The sequence below is a fragment of the Echeneis naucrates genome, chromosome 15 (assembly GCF_900963305.1).
Source record: "Echeneis naucrates chromosome 15, fEcheNa1.1, whole genome shotgun sequence".
Classification (NCBI taxonomy): Eukaryota; Metazoa; Chordata; class Actinopteri; order Carangiformes; family Echeneidae; genus Echeneis; species Echeneis naucrates.
In genome coordinates this window covers 16186732-16214610 of record NC_042525.1, presented here as the reverse complement: position 1 = coordinate 16214610, position 27879 = coordinate 16186732, and the positions used below count along the sequence as shown (strand labels likewise).

General features: G+C 39.5%; 1 protein-coding gene across 1 annotated transcript; it reads left to right on the top strand.

Annotated features, from left to right (window-relative positions):
* The first annotated feature begins 7448 nt into the window (after positions 1-7448).
* b3gnt2b (UDP-GlcNAc:betaGal beta-1,3-N-acetylglucosaminyltransferase 2b) lies at positions 7449-27422 on the top strand. The gene is made up of 3 exons (XM_029521926.1): positions 7449-7765; positions 17897-18021; positions 23287-27422. The coding sequence occupies exon 3, from the start codon at positions 23312-23314 to the stop codon at positions 24503-24505; it is 1194 nt and encodes a 397-aa protein (XP_029377786.1). The 5' UTR covers positions 7449-7765; positions 17897-18021; positions 23287-23311; the 3' UTR covers positions 24506-27422.
* The last annotated feature ends 457 nt before the right edge of the window (positions 27423-27879 follow it).

Sequence of the window (27879 nt, the reverse complement as noted above, 5' to 3'; positions counted from 1 at the left end):
CGCACTGTTTGGGAATTTGCATTTTACTGCAAGGTTAATAACACTGTCATGCATGATAACCCCATAAAACCACACCCCCAATTTATCATTGACTTTCAATAACTTTTTCAGACTGATGTGATCATGTGATAATTACATTGCCTAAAAGGCAACCACACAGATTTTCCAGTATGACCATGAAGTCTGAGCAGAGAAGCTCACTCTCACACACATTCACGTTTCAACCAACAATGCCAGTTCTGCACATTGTGAGGAAGCCACGTTACTCTTTCATTCATTTACCTGAATGAAAGGGGAAGTTACTCATTGACTACTTTTTCTGTCTTTCATTTTTGTCTCATCTGTGCTGCAGCTGGCCTGACCAGATCATGTGGTTTCCAACACAGAGGAAGGGAAGACAGCATTTTGAAATATGCAGCATTTCAAAATTAAAGTCATGAGAATTTCCACATCAGCGAATCCAATCAAGTCATCATCCTGTGAGTCAGATGTGAAACAATCAGTTCTTTTGGGTTATATTTACTCTAAAGTAGTCTGAAATCGACAGCAGAAACTTATAGAAAGTGGATTGAAAATAAAACTGTATGAAAGCAGCTGCTGTCCTGGCTGATGAAATTTATTTAATCAGCTGTGAGAGCACCGATGGACATTGAACTCCAACCTGGACATTCACTCAAGATAAGCTGTTATTCTTATGCTTAAATATTATTAGCACTGTTTCAATAAGGGTGGAAATTTTTCCTTAAACTGTTAGTCAAACATAACTCATAAAACTGAGATAAAACTGATGCAAAATAACCATTTACACATAATTTGAAGGAAAGCTGTCTTTGGAGTTTCACTCATAAACTACTTGCTGTTATGTGTTTCAATAACTACGTTTTACTTGTGTCCAATACATCCCCATGAACTGATCACAGATAGCTCCATCATCTGTTCATGGTCAGACAGTCCTCTGATATGACAGTACCAATCAGAGCCAGAGGGCTTGGATTGTTGGATGAACAGGCACCCAGGACCTAAAGTCACAGGACCCAAGGACATCACTGCCAGGGTCTGGGCACAGACCTACAAAGCTGCTATTGTTGTTCGAGGAGGAAACTCGAGCAGACAAACGACAAAGAATTTTAATTTCACCCTCCCCTTACTGTATTAGAAAGAGTCAACAAGGACAAGTGATTGTTTATAATTTCAACCATAACTTCCCCAGGGAATATTTCATTCGTTTTCAAATTCTTCACGTTCACTCAACAACATTTTCAAGGCTGTTGATCTGGCACCGTGAAAAAAAAAAAAAAGAGTGAAATGTAAAAATGAATTACACTCTTAATTGTATTTGAGCTGTAATGTGTTGTTAATGTTTCTAGATTTCAGCCAATATGTCTGATATGACTGATGTATCCAATGTAAATTCAGCACAGCCTGATATTAGGCACATCTTCTAACACAGTCTTAGACATGAAAATAATGCATTAAAAAAAGAAGTTGAAAAACCACCCCTACCAGTTTTGCTGCTAAAGTTGCTCTGGTATACCTTTAAGGCTGTAGTCAGATTTTTCAGAAATACTGAACCTTCCAAATCTCCATTATCCCCCCCAGCATCCCTAGAGGATGTCAAACCAGGTACCAAACATATATGTTTATGTAAATGTGTGTGTGTGTGTGTGTGTGTGTGTGTGTGTGTGTGTGTATGTGTGTTTAAAAAATGTATTTATACTCTTTATCCTCATCATCTTCATCCGCTTATCCAGGGCCGGGTTGTGGAGGTAGCAGCTCCAGCAGATGACCCCAAACTTCCTTTTCCCTGGCCACATTGGCCAGCTCTGACTGGAGGATCCCAAGGCGCTCCCAGGCAAGTGTGGAGATATAATCTCCCCACCTGGTCCTCAGCCTGCCCCGTGGCCTCCTCCCAGCTGGACATGCCAGAAACACCTCCCTTGGGAGGCGTCCCGATGGCATTCTTATCAGATGCACGAACCACCTCAACTGGCTCCTTTCCACGCAAAGGAGCAGCAGCTCAACTCCAAGTCCCTCCTGGATTGCCAAACTTCTCACTCTAACAGTCGGACAGCTTCCCTGACCAACGGTGTCCACCACGGTGTCCGAGGGTTACCACCCCTGGAGGCACCTAAAATCTTGAGGCCAAAGCTACTGCGAGGAGCTTTGGCAATAGAGGTTTTGAACATCGACCACTCAGGTTCAATGTCCCCAACTTCCACAGGGATGCTAGAAAAGCTCCACCGGAGGTGAGAGTTGAAGGTCTGTTGGGCAGAGGCCTCCTCGAGGCGTTCACCCGCACCACATGTTTGGGCTTGCCAGGTCTGTCCTGAGTCTTCCCCCGCCACCAAATCCAACTCACCACCAGGTGGTGATCAGTAGACAGCTCCGCCCCTCTCTTCACCCAAGTGTCCAACACATGTGGCCCGGCGCCTCAGCCCATGAGCAACTCCAGAGAAGAATAGAGTCCAACCCCTCTTCAGGAGTAGGGTTCCAGAACCAAGGCTGTGTTTAGAAGTAAGCCCCACCAAGCTCCGGCTCCTTCCCACCCAGCGAGGTGACATTCCATGTCCCCAGAGCCAGCCTCTGCTGCCCAGGTCTGGGTCGTCGAGGCCATCCACCTTCACTGCCACCCAATCGGCAGTGCACCCGACCCCATCGGTTATCGCCATAGGTGGTGGGCCCACGGGGTGAAGAAAGTGCCACGTTGCTTTTTCAGGCTATGCCCAGCCGGGCTCTGTGGCCTGCCCAACCACCAGGCACTCACTGACGGGCCCTCCTACCAGGCCTGGCTCCAGAAGGGGGCCCCGGGCTTCCTCCGGGCAGGGTCACTCTTTTCTTTCCTCATTGTTTTCATGAGATCTTTTGAAGCACTCTTTGTCTGGCCCCTTACCTGGGACCAATTTGCCCTGGGAGACCATACCACAGCCCCCAGGTTCACAGGGGCACACAAACCTCCCCACCATGATAAGGTGATGGTTCTCCAGGGAGATGCTCTTTATGTTATATATATTATACAATCTGCTGTTTAAAAAAGTAGCAGTGTATATTATAACTAAATGCGTTGAGACAATGCGTTGCGGAAGTCAAAACCACTATCTGAGTTATATTTGTTGGGCTTTTACTCCACCATAACCTCAGTGCTTTAACCACCCTGGGTGTTAGCTCAAGAATATTTCTTGTGTTTCTCCCTGATTAGCTGATCAAATTCGTGTGAAGGCTTATTTGTAGTGTTTCTCACACAGCATCATCACAATGGTCTGTTGCACATTTCTGTGTAGTTGTTTCACGTCAAGGCCACAGGATGTAAGTGTGAATGTCTTGAGGTTTGTGTCAGTGACCTCATAAATTGCTCAGAATTGCCTGCCTGACCTGGAATGATGATGTCCTGGATGATTATATGCAATCATATAGCACAAAATGAACATAATAATATTCATTTGTAATAATAAAGAAATTCTAAATCTCTGGATATTACAACCATCATACCTCTACATTTTGTTTTAGAATGAGTGTACAGAAGAACACACTGATTATTGTGTAGCTAATGAGGCCATGGTTACTGTTGTCATGAAAAGTATGTTTGAAGTATGGATCAAAAGTTAACAGAATTGTTTCATTAGTAATGCTACATATGAGCCCTTGACTATCTAAATCAATTTTATGAACCTGTCACTTTGGCCTAGTGTGAGGGTGTGTGGTTGTTGGTCTCTATCTGTCTTTGTGTTGGCCTTGTGATGGACCTGTACATGACGTACGCCACTCTCAGCCAGTGTGCACTGGGATTGACTCCAGCACCCCAAATTTAGTTAGGAAAGTGAACTCACTCTTTCATGATATCAGTTATGTGTAGCTTCAAATACTCAGGAAGTGAGTACTTCAGATTACAACAGGAAGTGTGACACATTTCCTTCCTCCTGCATGTTTAAGGTTAGCACAGGCAAATTGTACTCCACCAAGGCTTGCCATTTTACATTGTTCTTGCCTCTTGTTCCAAAATTAATTTTATTTGATAAACAAAAGGTTTCTGCTGCCACACACACACATACACAATAAGCTGAAAACAGCCTGACGCTCTTCAGTGCATATCAGCTCATTGCCTCAATTTGTTTTAGCATAGCAATAAAGGCCTTTTCTTAGTTGTATTATTGCCAATAGATAAAAAGCTGTTTGGAAAATTATTTAATTATTCACTTTTATGACCTCCAACTGCATCTTGTGTGCAGCTGTTTTATCTGCTACCTGTTCAGAAAGTCAGAAAGTGTATATTTTTTTTCTTTTCCATATTGTAATTAATTACATTAGGATTTCTATTTTGAAGTGAGTATTTAGTTTATGATGAAATGAAAAAGCCTCCCTTGCTCTCTTTCTTTCTTAATGTGTTTGTTTGTGTGTGTGTGTGTGTGTCCACTGTGTGTGCTGGTGTGTGTGTTTCCAACCATTAGTGCAAAGTAAAAAATGACACAACTCGTTTAGCGTTCATTCCATTTAGGTTTCTGTTTCTCAATCAATGCCTTCCTGGAAGCTCATTGTGTGTGTCTGTCTTGTGTATGTCACTGTGTGTGTGTGTGTAAGGGAGAGCGATAAAACTTGAAAACAAGTACTGTGTTGGGTTGAAGCTCAGTTACCCTCAAGGTTGTAATCACTCACATCATTTGGCACCAAGCAACGTCACGCTCATGAAATATATAGATGAATGCTGCTTGGACCGTTGAAAACAGAAGCCTCACACACAAAGCTACGATACAAAGGTCCAGGTATAGAACAAACTATTAACCATTTAATAAAAGAAAAACCTGACATCTGCTCATCAGACTGACAGCTGATATCATAGCAAAGCATGCAGATGGCTGAAGAATTAAGAAGTCATGTTGGTAAGATGACAATTGTTCGTGAAAGAATGAAAATAGTTTTTGATCAGTTTCTTGAATGTCGCAACTGCGTGTTTGATTAAATCTGTTACATGGGCAGCTGGGTCGCTATGGTCACTAGAAGTGCTAGCATGTGCTCTTCAGACACCCTTGGATGATCACATGCACAGCAAACGACGCTTCGCTGACCACCTGAGACTGTAGGAGGTAGACAAAACGGACACCTGAGTCCTGGCTGTCTGCCGGCTTCTTCACACCTACTATCCAGTGCCAGTAATGTTATTAGCTGGGATAAGCACCCTTCCCCTTGTCCTGATGACACACTAATTCAGTGACGTCTCTGATGTACATCAAGTAATTAACCCCGTAACACGCCAGAGTGTGCACCATATGCATGTATTCATGTGTGTGACAGTAATGTGTGAGAGAAATTAGGCAATTTCCTCCCTGTGGTCATTAAGGTCAAGGACAACTTTGAGTTAATAGCTATAGCATAATTCTTAAGAGAGGACAATGTCATTTGTTGTCATGGTAATCTATCACATCATAATTAATCCTTGAAAAATTACTACAGTGTTCACTTTACCAACAGAGAAATATACAGAAGTCCAAGTGGAGCAAATACATTATCCCGCTTCCACAGGCTAACAGTATTTCCTTTAAGTGCTTTCATATCCATTAAAGGAATGGAAGAGAGTTATTTCATTCCATCTCACAATACGTTCTGATTTCTCTGTCCTTTGGCACGTAGCCTAAGGTCCATTTGGGCCCTGCTGTCATTGTAAATCTTTAGAATCAAATTACAAGGGGTTGTTCGATTTCTTTAAAAGCTTAGTAATTTCCGAAATCAGGTGGGCACTGTAATTTCAAGGAAACAGGAGGGAACAAGTGCATCTGTTACAGACTAGTTTCAGTGGAAGATTAATACACATTTTGGTGTGATAGTAAGGATGGCAACTGTGTTTATATTAATGCATTATTCATGATTTTGTATGGAAAGAAGGAAAAAGGTATTGTATATAATTAAGAATATATATATATATATATATTGTAATTCTTCCCTTTTGTGGTTCTTGGTAAGTGCTCAGGTCATTAATATTCAAAATGTCAGTTGTTTTATTGTTGGTATTTGATCAAATATTTATCAGGCCTCTGAAAACAGGTTTGGTCTCCTCTGCTACTTGAAGCAATTTGGGGCAAGCAGAGATAACAAAAGCAGGATAACACTGAAGACTCAGTCTCGAGGCAACAGATATAGTCTAATCATATAGGCACCTCAAGATAATTATTTATGGCCATAGGCTTGTTTCCATGTTCCATGTTCCCATTGTTTCCATGCGGTGACCAGCTGTGGATCTGTTACACTGAAGGATGTAAAGTGCCCAGCCCTCCACACAGCAGACCTCCTTTATCCCTGTCTCAGTCATTAGGAGACTCACCCCCTGCTGTTTCCCATGCCCATTACACACACGCACAAACACACATACACATACCTACAACACCCAAATGCCATCTGGGTGTATCTTGTTTTGCCCCTTCAGTAATGTTCAGTGCAGGCAGGGCTGACAGTAAGTAGGTGTATTAAAAAGCTGAGCTGTTCCTTGTCTCCCTCTCTCCCCCATTACTCTCCCCTCAGCAGGGGCAGACGGTTGTTTTTGCCTTTTCCTTTCCTCTCCACTGCTGCAAAGTGCTTGCTCATTCTGCTAACAGAATTTCGTTCAATTTAAAATGAAATTGGAGTGTGTCCAGGCATCAACTACACTGCACTTCAACTGTAAATATGGCATATATGTATGGAAAAGCTGGAAAGTATTCCTGCCCTCTTACTTTTTGCAGACTTTATGGTATAATTTTATACCATTTAATTTTCAGTTATTTTCAGTTAATTTTCAGTTAATACATTTGGACCTGGGTTGTTACTGTCTTTTTTCTGTTAATTTTCAGTTAATACAATACAATTTTTTGCTCAGACACTCACTGCTTCATGTCAAAGTAAAAACACATTTTTAGAAAATTTTGACAAATGTATCAAACATTAAAAACTCGATATGGAAGTAGTATTGTGACATTTTTTTTTTCTTTCATAAAGTGAAAAAAGTTTTTTATTGCCCTAATTATGCTTCACGTGTGTCTTAAGTTTATAGCTCATGTAAACCCGTTGAATTTACGTGCAAACCCTGAGTGGACCACATAAAGGTGAAATATGACCTGTAAACACAGAGCTGGTGTGATCCGTGAGTAAGAGCGAAGAAACGAATGGCCTGAGAGATGAAGGCAGACAAATTTAGTGTCAAAACACTGAAGAGCTTTTTTTTTTTTTTTCTCACAGTCGATTCCACCATGTCAGCTTAGTGTAAGACCGCTTTTGGGAAGCAAAGCTCCCTCCACACCTCTCACCGGGACAAGAAGCCGTTTTCCGGCACACACTTTATGGCTGTTTGAGTGTATGTAAGAGGGAGTGGCAGGGGGAGGGGCAAGGAGAGGAGGGTGGAGACCGTTCCGCCCAAAGCGAACGCGTCACCGCGTGCAAAATCCGGACGAGAGCAGGAGTTACGTGAAGCCGCAGTGAGAAGTCTGAGAGCCGCCTGTCGCCTGGAGGACGGTTAGCCGCTCGGACACAAGTCCGCCTGATTAAATGAACTTTTCGGCCCGTGCTGAGGCGGCGTTGCATTGACGGTTGAAATCCAAGCCACCGGAGGAGTGTGTGCCTGTTTTGTTTTTTAGTTGTTGTCTTTTTTTCTTTTTTTTTGCTACTATTTTTTCTGTCGGGACTCCGGTCGTTTCACTGACGACCATCTAATCTAACCCTCCTGCCAAGGTAACCTAGCCGGCAGGTTAGCTTCCGCGCCGGAGAGCCGAGACTCCAGCAGCCGCGGAGAAGTGCCTTTCACCGGCAGGTATTTGCGGTTGTATTTCCTTAATCGTCAAAACTTTAATGAATTGACCCCTCCATGAAAGTTTAACCGAGGACTAGGTTGTAGGTTCGTGAAGTATCGGCAGCCTACAGAAGGGATACTTGAAGTGTCGATCAGGTAAAACGAGAAAAAAAAACCAAACACACACAACGAGTTCACGTGTAGACGTGCAGCAAATAAACTTATGAAACAAAACACCTTAACTGGGTTCAGGCACACCCTAAAGATGTGCTCCTATACTTTGTTTAAATGTTATATTATTTTGCTTTATTTGACTATCTGCATGGCTTTGGACAGTGTGCAGCTTTCTGGGAAATGGTGGCAGACAGGTGTCATTTTTACATTTAAAAACTCATCACGTGGTTTCTTTCTTGATATTTCTGAGGATCAGTGTTAGTTCCTGCTCTGGTCAGTGCTCACACGGTTTATCACATCGAATGCCAGCTTTCGCTGGATCCTTAGACACAAGCACATGAATGAATTACTTCAGATTTTGTCCCGCATTGGTGGGACGCACCTGAGGGAATGAATTGTTTAAATCCAGTGGTGCTTTTGGCAGCTTGTTGGAGCTTTTTCATTTCTGGTAATATATCTTGTAACCTTGAAATTATCTACTAATTTCTCCATACCTCCTTGTCTTTCTTGCTTTCCCTTTGATGCCATATGTGCTCAGCAAGATAAAAGTTTTTAATCACTTGAGCAACATTTTGCAGGGTTGCTCTGCAGATGTGTGCCTCAGCTCTGTAGCTCTGCAGCTCTGCTATGTTTAGACAGAGAAGTCCAAACCACACTTTGGATCCATGTCCTGTCTGGAGTCTAAATTATGACCAAACAGTGAATATTATGTAACGCATGACAATAAAATTGTCTTGAAGTAACTGGATCACACCAACCAGGGCCATGTCAACACATTTTCTTTCTTGACACATTATCATGTGAGTACAGCCCTCATGGGTTTTACCATACCCATTTTTGGTCATTGAGTTCCTTATAATTTCACTCATGCTCTGGTATCATTTTTCAACTGTTTTATTTATTTATTTTTTTAACATGGCTGTGACACTGTCACACTGCCAAATTTTGTCACTACTAGACGCATATACAATTAAATATTTTGTATAGAAAAATCATATTGCAGATCTGAAACCATAGATACACCATTCTTATTTATTCGTAGCTTGCTGTTCTGTATGCCGTGTTGTACCCCATGACAATGACTCAGTTGTTTTCACATGATTACTCAGATCAGCTAATTTCTGTGGCCACTGCTTTGGATCTGTTCTTGATATTCATTGTTATTAGTAGCTTATGATACAAAGAGCTTACTATGGAACAATATGTTGGTCTTGTGATAGGCAGCCATAGATAAAGGATTTGTCTGCAGAGATTAACATCTTTGGTGGTTGTGCTTTTAAGAGATCCAGTTAGTTTTTCATTTAGGTATCAGGTTGCTGTGGTTGAGACAGTGATACTAGGTTGCCATTTTTATCAGGCAATCAGGCAAACAATAGGAACTAATGCTGGACTGTAGCATGTGTGTCGGTCAAATGGACTCACAGAGACATGTTATCCATCTCAAAGGGCTTCAGACATGGCAAACACTCTTCATGATTAGCCTATGATTTTTGTAATTGTGTGGAGTGCCCCCCCCCCCCCCCCCCCCAGCTCGGCAGGAGCCTGTGAGAGGACACAAGCTCTACTTTCCTACTCAAGGACACGCTGACGGTCACAGGATGTGAATTCACCTGTTGATTAAATCAAACCAATGACCTCTTGCATTCAGAACATATTTTCTAACTCACTACTGTTATAGGCATTGCTGATATACTGTCTAACAGTAGCTGAGCAATAACTTTCATCTTTATAAGGCATGTAGGTTTTCACTGTGTGGTCAAGCAAATGTCAAAGGCAGGTTAGTTATTCATTTGATTTGTGTGCAGAAATCAGACTGCTTTAGCTCTGGACTGTTTGTTTTCAGTTTATGGGCTAGCACACCAGTTTTACAAAAAATATTTCTTATTAAATATTCAGAAGGGTTACAAGGAAAACTGAACTATGTTTTTGCTAGGTCAGTTCAGTGTTTCATTCTGATCATGGCTCTGAGATATGGCTCTCTATTAGCTTTCCTTTGTTGAGGATTTCAAGGTCAGTAATTTCAGCACATCCCAAATGGGAGACCCTGGAAGTACTTCTGGGTGCTGCTAATTACGGCAACATCCCATCAGGTCTGTAATATAAGCACATCATCGTCACTCATGTTGACACAGAAATCTGCTCTGTCTTGTGTGGAAAAGCTGTTGAGCAGTTACAGCTCATCCGAAATTCCCCGGTGACACCACAAAAACCAGTCTTCAGTGTGATTGTTTCGCCTTAGCTTGTTATTTTATCCTATTTTAAGAAGGTGAAATGAAGAAAAATGTTCTACAAATATTTTCTGCTTATTTACCAAAAAGAAAAATGGAGAAGAATTTACAATTGGGTATTCATAAGGTTTACGTGAAAATATAAATTACCTGCTAAACTTTGCGAACTGTTGGTATAAGATACCTTTAGTGGATAAAAGCTTAAAAAATTTATGCAAAACAGAAAGACTGGATAAATAGGTTCTAGTTATACTTTTGCCATTGGTCGTTTTCTTGAAGTTAATGGTTACAGACAATATTTGTTTCTCTGGTGAGAGATAGAGATATTGTTCACAACCAAACTCATCATAATTCACCTGAATTTCAGCCAACATTAACACCGCTCTGCTGACCTGGTGTTAGCACAGCTGTTGATTCCACCTTGCTGATTGCAAGCCAGAGAAGACATTCAGACTTCAGACTCAACAGATTTTGTGTTTGGTGTAACAGGTAAAACAGGAATGGTAGCACTGAGGCCTCTTTGTGTCCTAGCATAATTTGCTTTCCAATTGATTTCAGTCTGGCTGCTATGTTCAGTAGAGTGATAGTGTAGTCAAGCTTTAGCACCAACTGGTGTCCAGGAGCTTACCTAACTATACTGATGTCTGACTTCTTTGTTAAAATGTATTTACTCAGAAGTCAGTCACCAATATGTGGATGGACTGTGAGAACAGCATTTCTGAGTACGTGTTGTGATGTAGAACATCTATAACCGCAGAGCTTTTGGTACAAAAAGGTTGCACCACATGTGCCCACTGCTCTGTATGCCTCAATGGCATGCAAGCAGTTCCCACAAATTTTGAGCACAGAATTTAAGTAAGGATATTTGAAAAATGGTGAACGGAAATGTACATTAACATCAGTACCGGCTACAATGGCCAGTACTCAGCAGACCAAGCAGTGTAACCTATTTGTAAATAATTGTATCGTGACAGGAGAAGTACAATGACTAAAGAGGTGACTCAATGCTCTTTCGTTTTAGGATGTAACACTATGTAGGTTGATGACACATAAGCAGACAGTTGGTGTTTTCCTAGGCATACACTCTAGCCATTTTCAGTTCCTGCTCATTTCAATGTCTTTTCCCCCATTTGTGCACTTTTGTGAACTAAATATTTGTCAGTATATTACAAAGAAAGTAATCTTTACTTGCAGCCCTAGTTGTCTTGAGTATATGGTGAAGACTGCTATCGTTCTGTGTTCTGCAAAGTCCTCCAATAATCTATCTTCAGCAGTCCATTCATTTGAAATTGAGCACAACCTAAGCCTCACTATTGTTCAACACTGCATTTGTAAAATTACCAGAAACCCAAGACAAAAAATATTAAGCCGTGTTCATATGCCCTATTATAGAAACTTGCCATGAAGTGGCAGCTTGAGTGTCAGTGACCATTCTGTCTCCTTTTTGTATGCCTTTTCTTCATGCTATTGTGTCTACCAGTAAGAACCTTTCCATCAGCCAAGATCGGTGTTCCACAGTTGTTTTCCTCTGCGTTACCAGAATGAGTGTAAAGGAAATGTACTTAGGGAGCAGACAGGCTGGGGGAGTTGGAATTTGATGAGGGGAAAATGAGCAATAGAGGTAATAGACAGAGTGTGACACAATTACATGATGTCACTCGGAGCAACTAGGAGGAAGATTGAGGCCAGATCCAAACAGAAGAGACATTAGATCTCAAAATATTTATAATAAACTACAATGAATGAATATTTTATCTCCTGCAGAACCACAGGTTTTACCGAATGTGTAACAAATGGGCCTTTTCTACTTTGGGGGTGGGACTTAGTAACCTGCAAGTTAAAGTGTAGCCAGAGGTTCTGGTTTTGTTTCCTTTTCACGGACACATTCCGAGGATTCAATTTCAGCATTGCTCAGATAGTGATACTAAATCCAGTATCCATGTGTTGTCAGGGGGTGTAGAAGGCAGCATTGATTGGAGTCAGTAACAAAAGATATGTTGCTAAATTGCAAAGAAATGTGTTTTATTACACAGACAAAACTGTGATTATCTGGTTACCTTTCATGTGTTTGTCAATTTAGAATAAAGATTGTGTTGAAGCATACTGTTTTGATTACATTTCCCAGTAAAAATCAGTCATGGTGGATATTTTCAGAATCTTCTCATCTAGTGAGCAAAGGTATTTATTTTACTGTGATGTATAAGAAAGGAGGGGTAAAAGAACGTAAAAATTATGTTAGAAAAGTGATTGAAACAATTTAGATGGGCAGTTTTATTTCTCCTTTCTTGGAGAAATGGAAGTATAAAGGGCCAACATATTTGGCCCTTTATACTTCATAATAAACACATAATGCTAGTTAGTAACTTGTTCCTTTTCATAGATAGGATGCTGTGTGGAATGCTTGGCACGCAAAGTCAGATGTGTATTATTGTGGCCAAGGAGGCCAAAGTCTCGGCCCAATGATGTTGGACCCTGCTGGGTCCAGTGGTAAAATTCTGTATCCCACTCCACTCTAGTGTTTGGCTCACAATCACGCTGATTTGAATGCTGTTTTCTGCACCAATGCAATCCTAACTTAGCCCGTTTGTGCAGTTGCAATATGATGCTAGTTGCAACATACAGAAAAATCAATTTACTGTTTATTTGTGCAACTCATTTTGTCAAGAAAGCCAAAAAGGCTGATTTGCAACAAGAGGTTTGATATGGCTGGAAGCTGCTGAATGTCAGCTCAGCCATATCTTTACGTTTTCACAATAAAATGAGTTTATGCAACTGTAGCTTTTATTCGTTCTTTAGTAAGTGCTGCTATTATGAAAATGTGATTTATCTGGGGAGTCGTCATACTCCATCACTTAAACAGCTAAATGAGACCTTTGCCTTCCTCACTACATTACCATCAGTTGCATTTCTGTAAACAACGCCACTGTGTCTGTCCCTTTCCTTCCTGACACACACTTCCTTGGCTGCCTCATCTCACCTTAAAAGCTATTTGTTTGATGTGCTTTTGCGCTCCTCTTTGTTTGAAAAGAAGCACTCAGCGTTATCCTGGGAATTCCCCTAATAACTCATGTTGCTAGCTACAGTGACCATTTTCCAATGAAAGGCAAAACTACCACTTTGACCACAGCTACAGTGTAAGCTATCTGTCGGTTCATTTGTATTCATTATAAATTAATGACCATTAGCACTGCAGAAGTAGCAATCTTTTTGACTTTTGATTGCTGACCTTTTAAGATTAGATTGAATCACCATCTTCATCACTATAAATGACATTTTGCCCACATTACACACTTTAACACTCGCTGTCCCCTTTGAAGTAAAAGTATATCACTAAAATGTTCTATATAAAAAAAATTTACATCTGGTTCATTGTTTAATTTTTTACAGAAGAAGAATTAATCAGTACTGCTATAATAATATATATATATATATTTTTTTTTTTTCATACTCCTGCCTTCATGTAAGTGAAGAAATAAACAAAACAATTTGTGTGATGATGGAAGTATAAGCACTTAACAGTTTCACATAAATAAAAATCATATATATAATATTTTCGACTTCTAAATTCCAACTTACGAGTACAACTGAACGCACCATTAGTCGTAGCAGAAACACTGGGGCTATCACACTGAGAATTACGTGGAAAATTGAGCACCTTGCTTTTCCCAAATCAGCAAGGATCTCCTCCAGCCTTTCCCCTTCTTGAATTGGTGTAATGTGGATTGATCACTGACAAGGTTACTGCTGCTGCCATTTGAGATTTGTTCTGCTATGGAAGTTAGCCTAACTAACGCAACATTGATCCTCCTTTTCTACCTATGTTTGTCGCCTTATGTAGACAAGACAGTTGGTGGGGTAGGGAGGTCACTATAAATCTAGGGGAGAAAATGTTCCCCCTGTGCCCCAGCCATCTAATGGCTAATTACTGATTGAAATAAAAAAAAAAAAGATTCTACATTAAAAAAGCTAACTATTTGTTGTATCTCACTACTCCCTCATGATCATGACCATATTCAATATATTTAGCCTCAAATATGAGCTTGTTGTGTTTATCAGGTCACACGGCAAGTCATGTGTTAGAGTTGAACTAGTCATGTTTGTGTAATGTTTTATTAGAGCCTTGACATGGACACTGACAGTACTTTTCATGCTTTCTCAGTCCACACACACACACAAACACACAACCCTTTAAATTTAGATTACGTTGAGTGTGAGCATACAAGTCACAGCATATAGGGAGACAACCTTGAGTATGCGGAGTCAGACTGGCAAGTATTTGTTGATAATGAGTAATTCCTTTCTATTTTAAGTGAGTGTGAGTGGTTAAGTGCAGTGACCTCTGGATTACTGTCTCCTGGAGTAACTTTTTTGTTGTTTCACCACTAGTTTGTAAACCATTGTAGTTTATGGGTAAACACTGTTTACATCCAGACGACTGTCAGTTGATCAAGATACTGAGAGAAAATAACAATGCAGCAGGTTTGTCACAGCAAGTTTGCTTTGGCTTGATCATCCTTTAACCAGAGGACCTCAATTCATGCATTTGTGTTGCAATCAATCACAAGTAATACTTGTGATAATTGCAACAAGATTGCAAAAAGAGCCTTCATTCCATGTGACTTAATCATTTTCAAAATGTTATGACAGTGAGTTGAGATGTTTCAGATTACTTACTTCGTAAACTAAAGTGGAAAGAAAACCCTTTTAGTTGTTGACCAACAAGAATTCATCCATGAGGACCATTTTCAAAAGCAATCATCAGTCAAGCCCATGTGTCTGTGACTGGATCTAACACATGAAATGGAACCTTTAGCGCTCTGTGAAGACTGGGGATGACTGTCGATATGTGGTGGGCATACTACAGCTCATGCAGCACATCACTTGGTTGCAGCTCTCAAGCTATTTATGGTGCTCCTCTCTTTGCACCATGTTGCTATTGGGACCACATTCCCCAATGCCAAATTATTCCCTTATATTCTCTTGATCAAGGTCAAATAGTGCTCAAAATATCTCTGAGATAGTTATAACGGACAGAAGTTTGCATAATTCATAAAAGAAATGTAGGGATTAGAAAGTTAATATTTAGAATAATGTAAACAACTTTCTGGCGAAGCAGAGAGAGTGAACCTCTTTTTCTCTTCCTTAGAAAAAGGAGTAGAATATTATTGCCTTAGGCCCATAATCTTTGGCCAATACATTCATCTTATTTATTTGTTTTTTATGAAAGATGCTTTTATTTGTAGACACTTGTAAGAAATATCTATGCAAAGCCTCCTACGATTTGTAGTATATACCTTTTTTAACATCGCATCGTTGGTTGGTGTGCTTCCTATTTTCTAATGAGAACATCATTAAAGAATCTTTTTTTTTTTTTTTTGGGAATCATCTGTCAGATGACAAATGCAGCTTTGCTCTGAGTATGCATGCATCCTCGCCTGCTGTTGTCCAATTTAAGTAACTTTTAAGCCCTGTCAGCAAAGCTGGAGAAAATTTGGTAATTTAACCCGATTCCAATTCACATACCCAACACTTGTTAAGACTTGTTGCCAATTGGTAGAGCAAGCAGTGAAGTGCTTAAATGTTAAAACATGTACTCACTTCATAGCTAAAAGTTTGTTTTCCCATTATGGTTAAGCACGCAGATCAAACACTTCATTCAAACTTTGAAGCTGAAAGAGTATGTAGTATGTCCCATTTATATAATTCAGGTCCAAAGTCCCTATGTCTTCACTCCCCTCTCCCCTCTCAGCTAAAGTTGAGCTTTGACAAGATGTGGTCACAGTGGTGAATGCTTGTTTGCTTTGGTGCTTCCTTATCTCATATTACTTATGCAACATTAGCCTGTGTTGTCTGTCCTTGTGAGCACCACCAGATTTTAATTTTTTTTTTTCTTCTTTACAGCAGAAAATGTTTGTGCATACCTTACTTTGTGTGGATGTAATTTCTTTATTGTAAGCCACTGTCTTGTACAAAGATGCCATACAAACCAAAAGACATTTTTAGAATCATTATTCTCAATATTAATCGCAGATGCACAAACTGAGCTGTTAAACATAAGTTAGATAGCATGATGTTGTGCAGTGGGTTAAAATGTTTTGCATGATTTAAATTGAGAGCATAACAGTATATTTGTTTTTAATTTCTCTCTCACTTACCAACGTAAGAATTATAAAACAGCTTTTGTACTGTAGAAAGGTTAATTCACAGGTGTAATCCACACTAAATTACATTGCAATTACTAATAAAAAGATGCAAGATGACTTTAAAAAAAAAAAAATAAAGAGAGAACCAAATTCCCTCCATTATTTACATTGAGTAGCAAAACCAGGAAGGAAAATCTCTGAACCAGGTCAAACAAAGAAAACAATCCAGATATTTAGATGAGCAATTGAGGGCCGACAGGACAAAGATATTTCCCTCCACTCCTCTGCTTAGATGCCTCTTAACATTTTGCAGTGTAGAGTGAGCTCAGAGTTAATGTTTGTGGCTGTTTGTTCATTAACAGCACACACTGAAAAGTGAACTACCTTTATCATCTAGTGACCCCTCATATGTAACCAGCAAATTAATGATTAACACAATCAAATCATGTGTGAGGAGTTACATTTGCGGTACAGGGGTTTGCAACACCATTGTCTTCAATTTGTTTCATTGTGTTGTTTTTTAACTTGCGTAAGTTTGTGGTTTTGTACTCCTAAAAAACGTATCTACCAGATAAACCAGTGTGAGTGGTTGTTGGTCTCTGTCTCTCTCTGTGTGTTGGCCCTGACTGATGTCCCCGACCACACTCAATGGGAGCTGGGATTGGCTCCAGCACCCCCGCAACCTGGAAATGGATAAGATGACTGGATGAATTTCTTGTCAGCTGTCAGTAGCACAGTAGATGCACAAAAGGAATAGTTAGACTTGGTTTACAGTCAGGCTCAAAATAAATGGGAGTACCCGCTGCATTTGGCTTCAGTTTTATTTTGATTTTATCACCTGTAGACGGCTACAGTTTGATTAGTCTGTACATGACTAAGAAGTTTAAAAAATTTAAATGAGAAATGGTCTCCCAAAATATAATTTTAATTAGAGACATATTTTTGATGAAAACACTTCTTACCTGTATACAGCCACACTTTAAATAGATGCAAGATTAGCACACTTCAGTATCGGGGGCAGTGCACAAGAAGTGCCTAACAGAAAATGATAGATAAGCCAGGTGGGACATAAAGATCCCGTGCAGATGAGCATGCAACCTTATGTTTACATAAGAGGCACTATAACTTCAGATTTCTCCTAGCCTGAGGATAGGAAATCACGTGGACAAGCACAAATGTCTGTAAGCGCATGAAAATCCTTCAAAACAACCATTAGTGCTTTTGATTTCTGTGGAGGTTGTGTGCCACTCTGTCTGTCCTCTGATAAATGCAGCAATCCCTCAGTTTAAAAAATAATAATATATTATTAAAATAAAATAAATAATAATTGTATTTATTTTTAATTTTTTTGGCCAAACTGCATGTACTTGTGCAAAACATGAAGTTTAGTTGTCTTTAGTCAACCTGGGTCTCCTTGTGCTCAGTTGTGAAATAGGTGGTTTATGCACACTTATTTAAGTGTATATACAGATTTTCAGTAATATAATTTCTATGACATCATGTGTCTGAGAAACATGGGTTTATAGAACAAGAATAGGAGTCTTTAAATCTTGGGATTCAAAGGTTTTGATGATCTCACGAAACACTGGTGCCTCATGTGTTTTCAGGTTCAACCCTCGCCTTTTTGGTCTTTCTCCACTGGTTCCTGTTTCACAGAGGGCAGAGCTAAATATGGGGTAAGAAAGCCCAGAGAGACACATAAACCAGAAGAACAGAGGAGGCCTCTGCACTGGTGAGATTCCACATTTTGAACAGATCTCTCTCTCTCGTACACACAAACCTTCGACTGCTGTTGTTCTCTTCCTCAGTCCCATCCCCCATGCGGTTGAGACACCTCACCTCATTTTATCAGGTAGAATCCACAATGGTCAACAGACTAACACAGACCAGTAGATTACTGCCAGATCTAATCAGTGTGCCACTGATGACACCATCCAAGTCCAGCTGGCCTTCTGTTGTAACAATCCAACCTGCATCATCTGTGAACTCGAAAGAGACAAACAATGATTGAAAGGTTTATTGTATTAAATTATACATGAATATATTATTTATAATTTGAACACCATAGATATTTGGATGTCATTTTGACTTCTAGGTACCCTCATTTAGATTCATTTCCAGTGTTAGTTATTAGGTTGTTTGTTTTTTTGTTGTTTTTTTTTTCTTTTTAAACCAGCCAGTAAAATAAGTTTTGCTGAGCTTTTTCTCTGTGAAAGATTTGCCTGAGAGCCGAAACAAGGCTCTTTTCTTTCTAAGGCAAAAGTCAGAGTTTCTGTCAATTTGTGATTTTTTTTTTTTTTTTTTTAAATACATCAACCAACGTCCTTTGCAACAGCCAACAGACGTTGGAAAACATCATAGTCATCTTTGTTTTGTTTTGTTTAGTTTTTTAGTTTTTTTTGCTTTGTTTTTTTGTTTTTGTTTTTTAAGAGGAATGCAATATTAACGTCTTGATACGGTATTTTTTGCATCAATAATATATTGTTCATTTAAAATTTGAGGAAAAACACTTCAACATAATGTGACAAACACTCCATCAGTTCTCATTCTGCTCTGTTTTCTGGTGTTAGAACAGGAATGTGAACAATTCTGTTTGTCACCTATTTCTAACCTTGTTCAGAGCAACAGAGGCCATTTTCCAGATTATGATATTAATGTTGACAACAATAAACTTCAGCCATAGCTGATCCATTGATGAAAGAGTTGCATTAAAACAATACATAAGTTACAGCGTCTTTTAATCAGCCATCTAGGTCCATCTGCCAAGGGCAGGTAGGTGCATGTGTTGCCTCAGACTACTGATGGTTAAGTAGACATCAGTGTCTGGAAGGGTTTGTCTTGTCAACATGTTTAGCTTTCTTCTTGAGAACCCCCACCGTTAACACAAGCTCTTTTCCCAGAAGGCTTATTATCCATGAGCATAAAAAAGAAAGTATATGTCTTTACTTTGCTTTTGTTGGCAGTATAGTGCTGATTTACTGTCAGAATTGTATCACCTAGTGTTTCTCACTTCCCCTTTTCTCTGTAAATATGAAATTCAAGAGAATGGAGATAAAACCACAAACAAGGGTGTAGAAGGGGATGCACAGCGGAGGTGAGGAAGAGGAGATGTGGTTGACAAAGCCCAGGGAGTAAGAAAGAGCAAGCAGGACTGCAGCAGTGCAGACTTGTTGCTAGGCGGCTGAGAGAGCAACACAATACAGAGACAGGAAAGATACATGCAGGGGTTCAGATGAGGGAACAACAGCGGAGCCTTTAGTCAGTCATCCAGTATTACCAAGCAGATAGACTTCACTCAGATTTTAGACTGTTTACCTTTTTAATAGTGATATCTATGTTATACCAACAAAAAAATGTAACTTTTCTTAACATTTTCTTTTGTGTGTGCAGTTGTGTATCCTCTACATAATCCCTATGCTGCCATGTTGCATTTCTTTCTTTATGTCTGTACACTTTCTGTTTCTTTCTGTATTGTGATGGTAATCAGTGTGGGATTTCCAATGAAACACGGTTGATTGAGCAACCGCTATAACAATTAATCAGGTAGATTATCATAAGTCAATCACTAGCAGTGTTGGCAAGTTACTTTTAAAAAGAAAGTAGTTACAGTTACTAGTTACTTCTCTCAAAGAGTAGCTAAATTAGTTACTGTTACATGTTATAAAAGTAACTAGTTACTGTGGAAAGTAACTATTGAGTTACTTTCAAGTAAATGTTTAAATGCTGAATGCGGAGCCACCTCCACCCCTCATTAACGGAAATTAAAATACATGTGCATGCTCAATTAGAAGATGTTTGAGTAAGTTTGAATTACTTGACACCGACGTGGAGAGGCTCTTTTGTCCAGGGCATAATGTGCATTTCACCATTCCATTCGTTCTTTTCATTTCTTGGAGGGAAAAGTAATGGCTGTACTTCCATTTAGAGAAGGGTACTTTGGGATCATTTGGGATCATTGACTGACTCACTTGTGTCATTCATTGTATGTCTGACTCTGTGTGCTTTCAAATTTCTGAAACCAACACCTGTCCACCTCAATCTCTTATTGGTTTACCATGAAATTTGACTCTTCCTCAGCCAATCGTAATAATTTCTGTGATTGTCTCGTGCCCACTAACCAAAGAAGAACAGTAAAAACAGTCTTTGCCGACTCAGAGATCTACTTGGTCTGATGTTTAAAAAAAAAAAAAAAAAAAACTGAGACTAGCTAATTCTCTTTGGATAACTATGACCTGGAGGCATGAGAACATTCAGAGAGTAACTAGTTGTTTTGGTGAAACAAATCTTGTTTTTGGATTTTCAACTTATTTGTGCCATCACATATGATGATAATTAATTTTACTTTTGTAAATTGTAGATTAAAAAGGGACTATTTTGATAACTTACCAATTAAGTAATTCATTGATTATCTGAGAAAATAAATAAGAGAAGATTAAACAATAATGACTGACTTTTCCTCTAGCACTGCCATGCTACTGGAATTTGTGGCTTTAGTCAAATGTCTCAGCTGCTACTAGGTTGATCCCTAGTTAATATGGTATAAATACCTCCCTAAATATTTCTTCCCTGTTCATCTAACTTCATCATCCCTCTTGGAACTGACATTTACATCAGTCTCACACAGCTGCTTGCACTACTGTAGATCAGTTAGTTTCAAATTATTGCTTGTGCATGTGCAGTGTGGTCTGAATTTTACACCCTCAGAATTAAAGCATTCAAGCAGAGTGTAATTACTGGTTTTGGCTGGCACGTTTCATCTCTCCTTCCATTTCCTTCACAAATTTTCTTTCTTTCACAAATGCTTGGCCATTCATTGTTTGTTTGTTTTGGTCTTTTCTAGCCAAGGTGTGACAACTTAAGTAAGTAGTAAGTAGACATAAATAAAACAATCAAAAGAAGATAGTCAGTGTTCTTGTGAGCCAAATAAGAAATACAATCTACAGAACAGAGCTTTAAAAAAAAAGTACAAAGGTGGCACCATCCGTAGGACCTAGTGTTTTTAGACAGAGGTGTGCTACGTGAGTGAAAAAATGTACACCAAACTTACCTATCCCCTCAACTTTACTGCCAATACAACCCTTTTTATGCTGGAGCCCTGGATGATTGGACCAGCTGCATTCTCCAGGAGCAGGTCAATCAGGTTGATGGCAGAGAGAAGGGGGGGGGGGGGGGAGACACGCACACACGCACGTTTGGGTAAAGGACAGAAAATAGAATGTGATCATTTAAAGTAAGAAGTGACAACAGTGGGATTATCAGTGAGCATGTGTGTCTTCCAAAGCAGAAACTAGAGTTCCACTCAAAACCATATTTTCTCCATGAATTCCCATACCCATGTGTTGTCCTCTTTGTGTTTTTGTTTTTTCCTCCCTTTTCTTTCTGTGTCATGCGTGTATCAGCTGATATCTGGCTTCCATTAAACTTACTTCTAATATTATCTTGCCACAGCGAAGCAAACTCTACAGCATTCGAGCTAACAAAAGCCACATCTCTCCAGTACCTTTTTCAGAGAGAACAAGTTTGTACAGGCTAATTTTTAAAAAATGGCCCCAGGTGTATCTTTTATGATAGATTGTTTCATTGTGTTTTGTTTTAACTGTTGGCAGAACTGACAATTTAATTAACTCTGCTGCTTGATCATTGTGATAACTGCCCGCCTTGTACACACACACACACACATAATGGTACCTGCTACTTGTTTTGCAGAGTTTGCACAATGACTTTCGAACCTGCACTATTGGTATACCAGAAGTCGTTGCAGAAACTCTAACCCAGAAGGATCTGTGACATGTAGTCAGAGACAGTTTCATACATTTCAGCACCTTCTCTGAAGTGTAACAGTTAGGTCTTGATTTGCTTAATACCCAAGCCCTGATAAGTGACGAGCAGGTCTGGGGAACACAAGAAAAAATCCAAAATTAACATTACAATTAAAGCCTGTGTTTAATTGTAAGATTAATGCATAATATCCAGTCAGATTAGAGGATCTGCTCTGAGTCACTATCAGTTCCTGGGCTGAACCTGGGATGACTCCTGACCTCTCTGTTCATGCATATCTACAGGGATCAGTAAAGTGACCATACAAGTCTCCATGTAAATGTGACTCTTTAGTAACATCCAAAACGAGGACCTTTCAAACTGAGAATGTGGCTCATGTCACGGCTGAAGCTGGAAGCTGCTACACATTTAACTATGATGGTATTGATAAGGAGCAGCTGGAAATTTGGCATCTGTTCTCTGTTCATTTTCCTTGCCACTGTCGCCAAGTGCTTGTTGCTTCTCTTTAAATAATTTTATAAAGAGTTTGGTCTAGACCTGCTCTATATGTAAAGTGCCTTGATGTAACTTTGTTATGATTTGACGCTATACAAATAAATCTGATTTGATTTGATTAAATCTGATTTGATTAATTTTGATTCAATTGCTTTACCTCTTCAGACATTTCCTCCATCAACAAAATGTTTTGGGGTTTTTTTTTTTTTAGAAAACATGTCCAATTCATAACATAAAATCAGTGTTGACCTTTTATTTTACTTAAATGAGAAGAACATGATCATGTACCTACAAAATCAATAGTTATCTTTTTTTCTCGTAGGTGAGTCCTAATTAAGATTCAGTGTAACGACTTTCTGTGATCTAATCAGGGAGCTTTACAGTAAATGTATAACTAAATTTATCAGCTGGAGTTCCTGGCAAGATTGGCCAGTCTTACAAAAGGTCAAGAGTCATTAATGCTTGCAAGATGTTTTCTAATTAATTGTCCTATCCTGTTTCAATATTTGCTGTTCCACACTACAGAAAAAATTAGGATATATTCAGTGACTCTTTTGTCCAAATCAGCAGCTGTTTTCTCTAAATTTGCACAGTTGAACATTTTATGATTGTTAGAATCCTCACACCGATTTATGTGTGCGCTATTTCTCAATGTGTGCATTGTAAAACTACTTCCCAGTCTCTCTGACATCTGTATCATCTTCTCTCTCTCTCTGTTGCTCAGGTGGTGACATTTTCATAACACTGTCATGGCGGTTCAGCGGAGGCGGCTGAAGCTTGGTGTGACAGTGTTGACCATCAACCTCTTCATTTTCATCCTCATTTTCCGACACAGTAGTCAAGATAAAAATGGACGTCACAGCGTCCGCATCCCCTCAGAACCCTTCTGGGCCAAGCTGCTTCCGAACTCAGCTTACTGGAACCGACTGCAGCAGATCCAAGACCTTCAGAACAATCCCATCCTAACTGCCAACTTAAGTGACACAGGCCTGCCTTATTGGGCTACTGAGACAAATTTGAGCTCTGAGCCCTGTAAGCATAACAACAGAGTTACTACACAGGTGAAAGACTACAACTCGCTACCATCCCGCTTCAAGGACTTCCTGCTTTACATGCACTGCCGTTCCTACCCACTCATGGTAGACCAGCCTCATATCTGCAAGGAGCCACCATTCCTGCTCTTGGCAGTCAAATCCCAGGTATCACACTTCGACCGACGCCAGGCCATCCGTCAGTCCTGGGGAGGAGCAGGGGTTGTAGCCAATAAGACAGTTGTTACTGTGTTCCTTCTGGGCAATGCCACAGCTTGGGACCACCACCCAGACCTGTCCAGCAGTCTGCAGGATGAAAGCAATCGCCATAACGACATTATCCAGTGGGATTACCGAGACTCATTCTTTAACTTGACTGTCAAAGAGGTTCTGTTCCTGGAATGGATCCAGACTCGTTGCCCCAATGCCCGTTTCATTTTCAAAGGTGACGACGATGTCTTTGTCAACACCTACCGTATCCTGGACTTCCTCAAAGGGCTCTCGGAGCCCAAAGCCAGGGACCTCTTTGTAGGTGATGTGATCACTGAGGCAGGGCCACACCGGGACAAGAAAGTAAAATATTTTATCCCAGAGAGCATGTATGTTGGGAAGTACCCTCCATACGCCGGAGGTGGTGGCTATCTTTTCTCTGGCGACATTGCTGCTCGGCTACGCAGTGTGTCACAACATGTACCGCTCTACCCGATAGATGACGTCTACACAGGCATGTGTCTTAAGAAGCTAGGGCTGGCCCCTGAGAAACACAAAGGCTTCAGGACTTTTGACATAGAGGAGAAGTACAGGTCAAATCCCTGCGCCTACAAGAGTTTAATACTCGTTCACCCGAGGACCCCACAGCAGATGATCCAGATCTGGACCTGGCTCAGCAGCCCTGACCTAAACTGCCAGTGAGAACTCTACAGCAGCAAATCTTGGACTGACTGCAATGGCCTTTTAGGGTTGTTTCCAAAAGGTCAAAATGAAAAATATTTTATTTTGAACAGGGTCATGGCTCAAAAAGTTGGCAGCTTTAAGTTAAGATGATATTGTAACGGTCACTTGGAGATTCAGCTCGGTACAACTGGAGCATTTATACCTCTCAAAATGACCACCATAGTATTTTGACTAGATGTCAGACCTCCATAGATGAGATAGCCCTGCTTTACTGTGTCAAATGAACTTTACCCAAAGTGGCTGTGTCTTTCTTTGTGCACATATTTATATCACAACTATTTATATGGCCTTTAAACGCTTTAACACTGTGTGTCAGCTCCACAATGGAGCAATGCTGTATTATATAAATACGGAGACTCAGACCTGGGATGTGCTTGTTGTTGGATCGAGGGAAAATACCCGGGGTCATGTTTTCCAGCAGATAAGTTGGCTACATATATGAAACATTCATAAGTGGGAGTTCTTTGTCAAACCAGTGGATCCATAATGCAGCAGTTAACCACTGCGTGCTGCTTTAAAAGGGCTTCCTGGTAAACACTTGGTAATTGTTGCTGGAGGCTTACGTTGTGCTGCTATTCCCATCCACGCTCCCTAAAGTATTTACTTGTGACCTGCTCCACTTCAAAATCGGCCAGTTTCACAAGGACTTGAGGAAAAATTCTCATTTAACCATTTAGTGTTTCTTGATTTAGAAAAGCATTTGCCCTGTCTTGAGAAAGACCTCACTTTCCATGACTAGGCAACTAGTTTATCACTGTTTCTCCAAAATCTATATGGTTCTTTCATTTTATTTAAACATGACTGAGTCCTGTAGTTTGTGCTGTCTGGTATTTTTTCAAGTTCCAACAAAAGTGGAAAAAGTATTAAAGTGGAGGGAGGGTTAGGTTGAGTGAATACACACGTTCATGTTTCAGGTCAATAGGAGACTGCGCTCTGTGAAGCTCGACAGGTCATGCCTGGGCTTGACATGGATGGAATAATCTAAATGCTGTCTTAATTCTGCTTCAGGTTCTCAACTCAAATGAAAGAAAAATAAACAAAAACGACTGCTGACTCCAAAGTGCATTGTCATCGATATGCGTATATTTATAATGCTGCCGGAGGAGAGCTTCTGACTGAAATACTCACTTATAACTGGCTTCTTGAGTTTGGTGGGAAAGTGTTAAATGTTGCTTTACTGTGATGTTGGTGAATGCTTTAAAACACTGGTGGAACCTCACATCCAAGCTTTTTGCTCTTGCTACTTGACAGATTGCCTCTGTTGTTCATTCTTTAAAAAGAAAAAAAAAACAAACAAAAAACCATAACCCATATCTCCAGTTATGTTTTGGAGTGTGTTCTACTTTTGTTCCTTTCTCAAAGTTTTAAAATGGTGGATAATATATTTGGGAATGAAAGTCTAATTCGTTTCAAGGTCATTTGACTCACATTAACAGAGTAGTAATGCACAGATTTACTTCACATCTCTTACATAGCCAGACATTTTACACGTCACCTTTTTATCTTTGAATATCACCTTTGTGATATTCAACATGTCTGCAGGAAAGTTGATGGTCTTAGTTTGTGTCAAAATGACAGAAAAGTTGGGTATAAACATTTTTGAGAGGTTTTGGGTCAGTTCCCCCTCATTTATTCAGGTGAATGGATTTCCTTCAGTATTCATACACAGGCCCAAACTGTAAAGCTGACAATGAATACAAGTCTCCTGTATTGATTGACCCTGAACCTGGTAGTTTGACTTGAGTTGTTCCTCTGCTGCTGAGCTCCCCCTGCTGGTCAGGATGGTGACTTGTGGTGCATAGAAAGCAGGCCACTCCATGACCAAAATCTTGACTGTAACATCTAATTTATTTTTGAATGTTTTTACTTTCTGTTCACAGTCTCAGCCCTTTACTCTTCAGATACTCTTCATCAGCAACTTAGCCTTAGTGTGCTTGCTTGTGTCACTGTAATTTGATTCTTGTAATTGTGATATCTAGATGGCAGATGAGGTTTGGCACTCAAGAAAAAAAACAAAGGAGTTAAGACAATCACAGTGGTCTTCTTAAATGTGTACTTCCTCCATATTTTTTGGGAGATGACCAATTTATTTGACACTATTATTAATCACTAACGTGGTAAAATCTGTTTCCTTGGAGTATGAAACAAACACTAAATAAATGAGACAAAATAAGAGCCAAGGCCCAAGTGGAGTTAATTTCATTCTTCTTAAATATTTTAAGTTAGATTTTTGTCCCCTGTTCTCTTGTTTTCTGTCATGTGTCTTCATCATCACATACCAATAATGAAATATATGCAGTGTTTGCTGCAAACTGTTTTTAGCTAATTGAAATGTTTACATGTCATTGTATAAAGGTATCATGATTTGTGTTTATAGTAATTATTTATGTCTGATGATTGGCTGTAGAGCTTAAAAGAACTTTCTTTCTTTAATGTTTTGCTGTCTGTGTTTGAATGTAACCGATCACTGTCACTGCTCCTCTGATCATTACGCCTCACTGTTTTTCTTTTGAAGGACATTTTGCATTTTTATAAGACATCGTGTTCTGTCAGTGTTTACCAGGACTCTGGTGCCAGGATGTGTCTCTCTGAGCTTATATATTTCCATTTCCTGTTATGTAAATTAGATTTTTTTTTTTTTTTTTTGTCTTCCCCCCCCCCCCCACACACTTTTTTTTTTTTTTTCTTTTGATTATTGACTTACTCCCCGTTAACTTGTATCTTATAAAATCCCTGGCACCATTGTGTTGCATAACACCTGCACTGGTCAAAGATGACTTTCAAACATGTGCCTGATGTTTGTGTGTACTGTGTGTTTCAGTGTCTTCAACTGTGTTAAAAGTAATTTGATTTTTTTTTTTTTTTATTTTTTTTTTTATTACCTTGAAAGAATAAAGTTATATTTTGCTGTTTTTGTATAATGTGGTTATTTTGGAGTTTATTTTTATTTTATTTTTTTTTCAAACAACCCTAATGCCACACTAACCTCTGCTGTCCCACTGAGCTCTACAACGGTAATAGGGAGTTTTTTTTTATTTACTGTAGCCTAAAACCAATTTGTGCAGCCAACTGATAGATAAACAAAAATTAAATATTTAAACTTAGCCATGAATGTGATTCATATTTTTAGCTTCTGCCTGTGAGAAAGAAAATGCCATTTGGTTTTCAGAAAGATAAGGTTCTGAAGAAGCTCACAGAATGAGTTCATAGTGATTTTCACAAATAAAATATTAATTACATATTTGAGAAAAGAGATGTGAAATCAAAAATAAACTGGACTTTATCATTTTTCTAAATGATTGTGGTGTTGTTGAGTGTATCTCACCAGCAGA

Bases quoted from the DNA above. Each gene is read 5' to 3' on its own strand.
- b3gnt2b (XM_029521926.1), top strand. From the start codon at position 23,312: ATGGCGGTTCAGCGGAGGCGGCTGAAGCTTGGTGTGACAGTGTTGACC.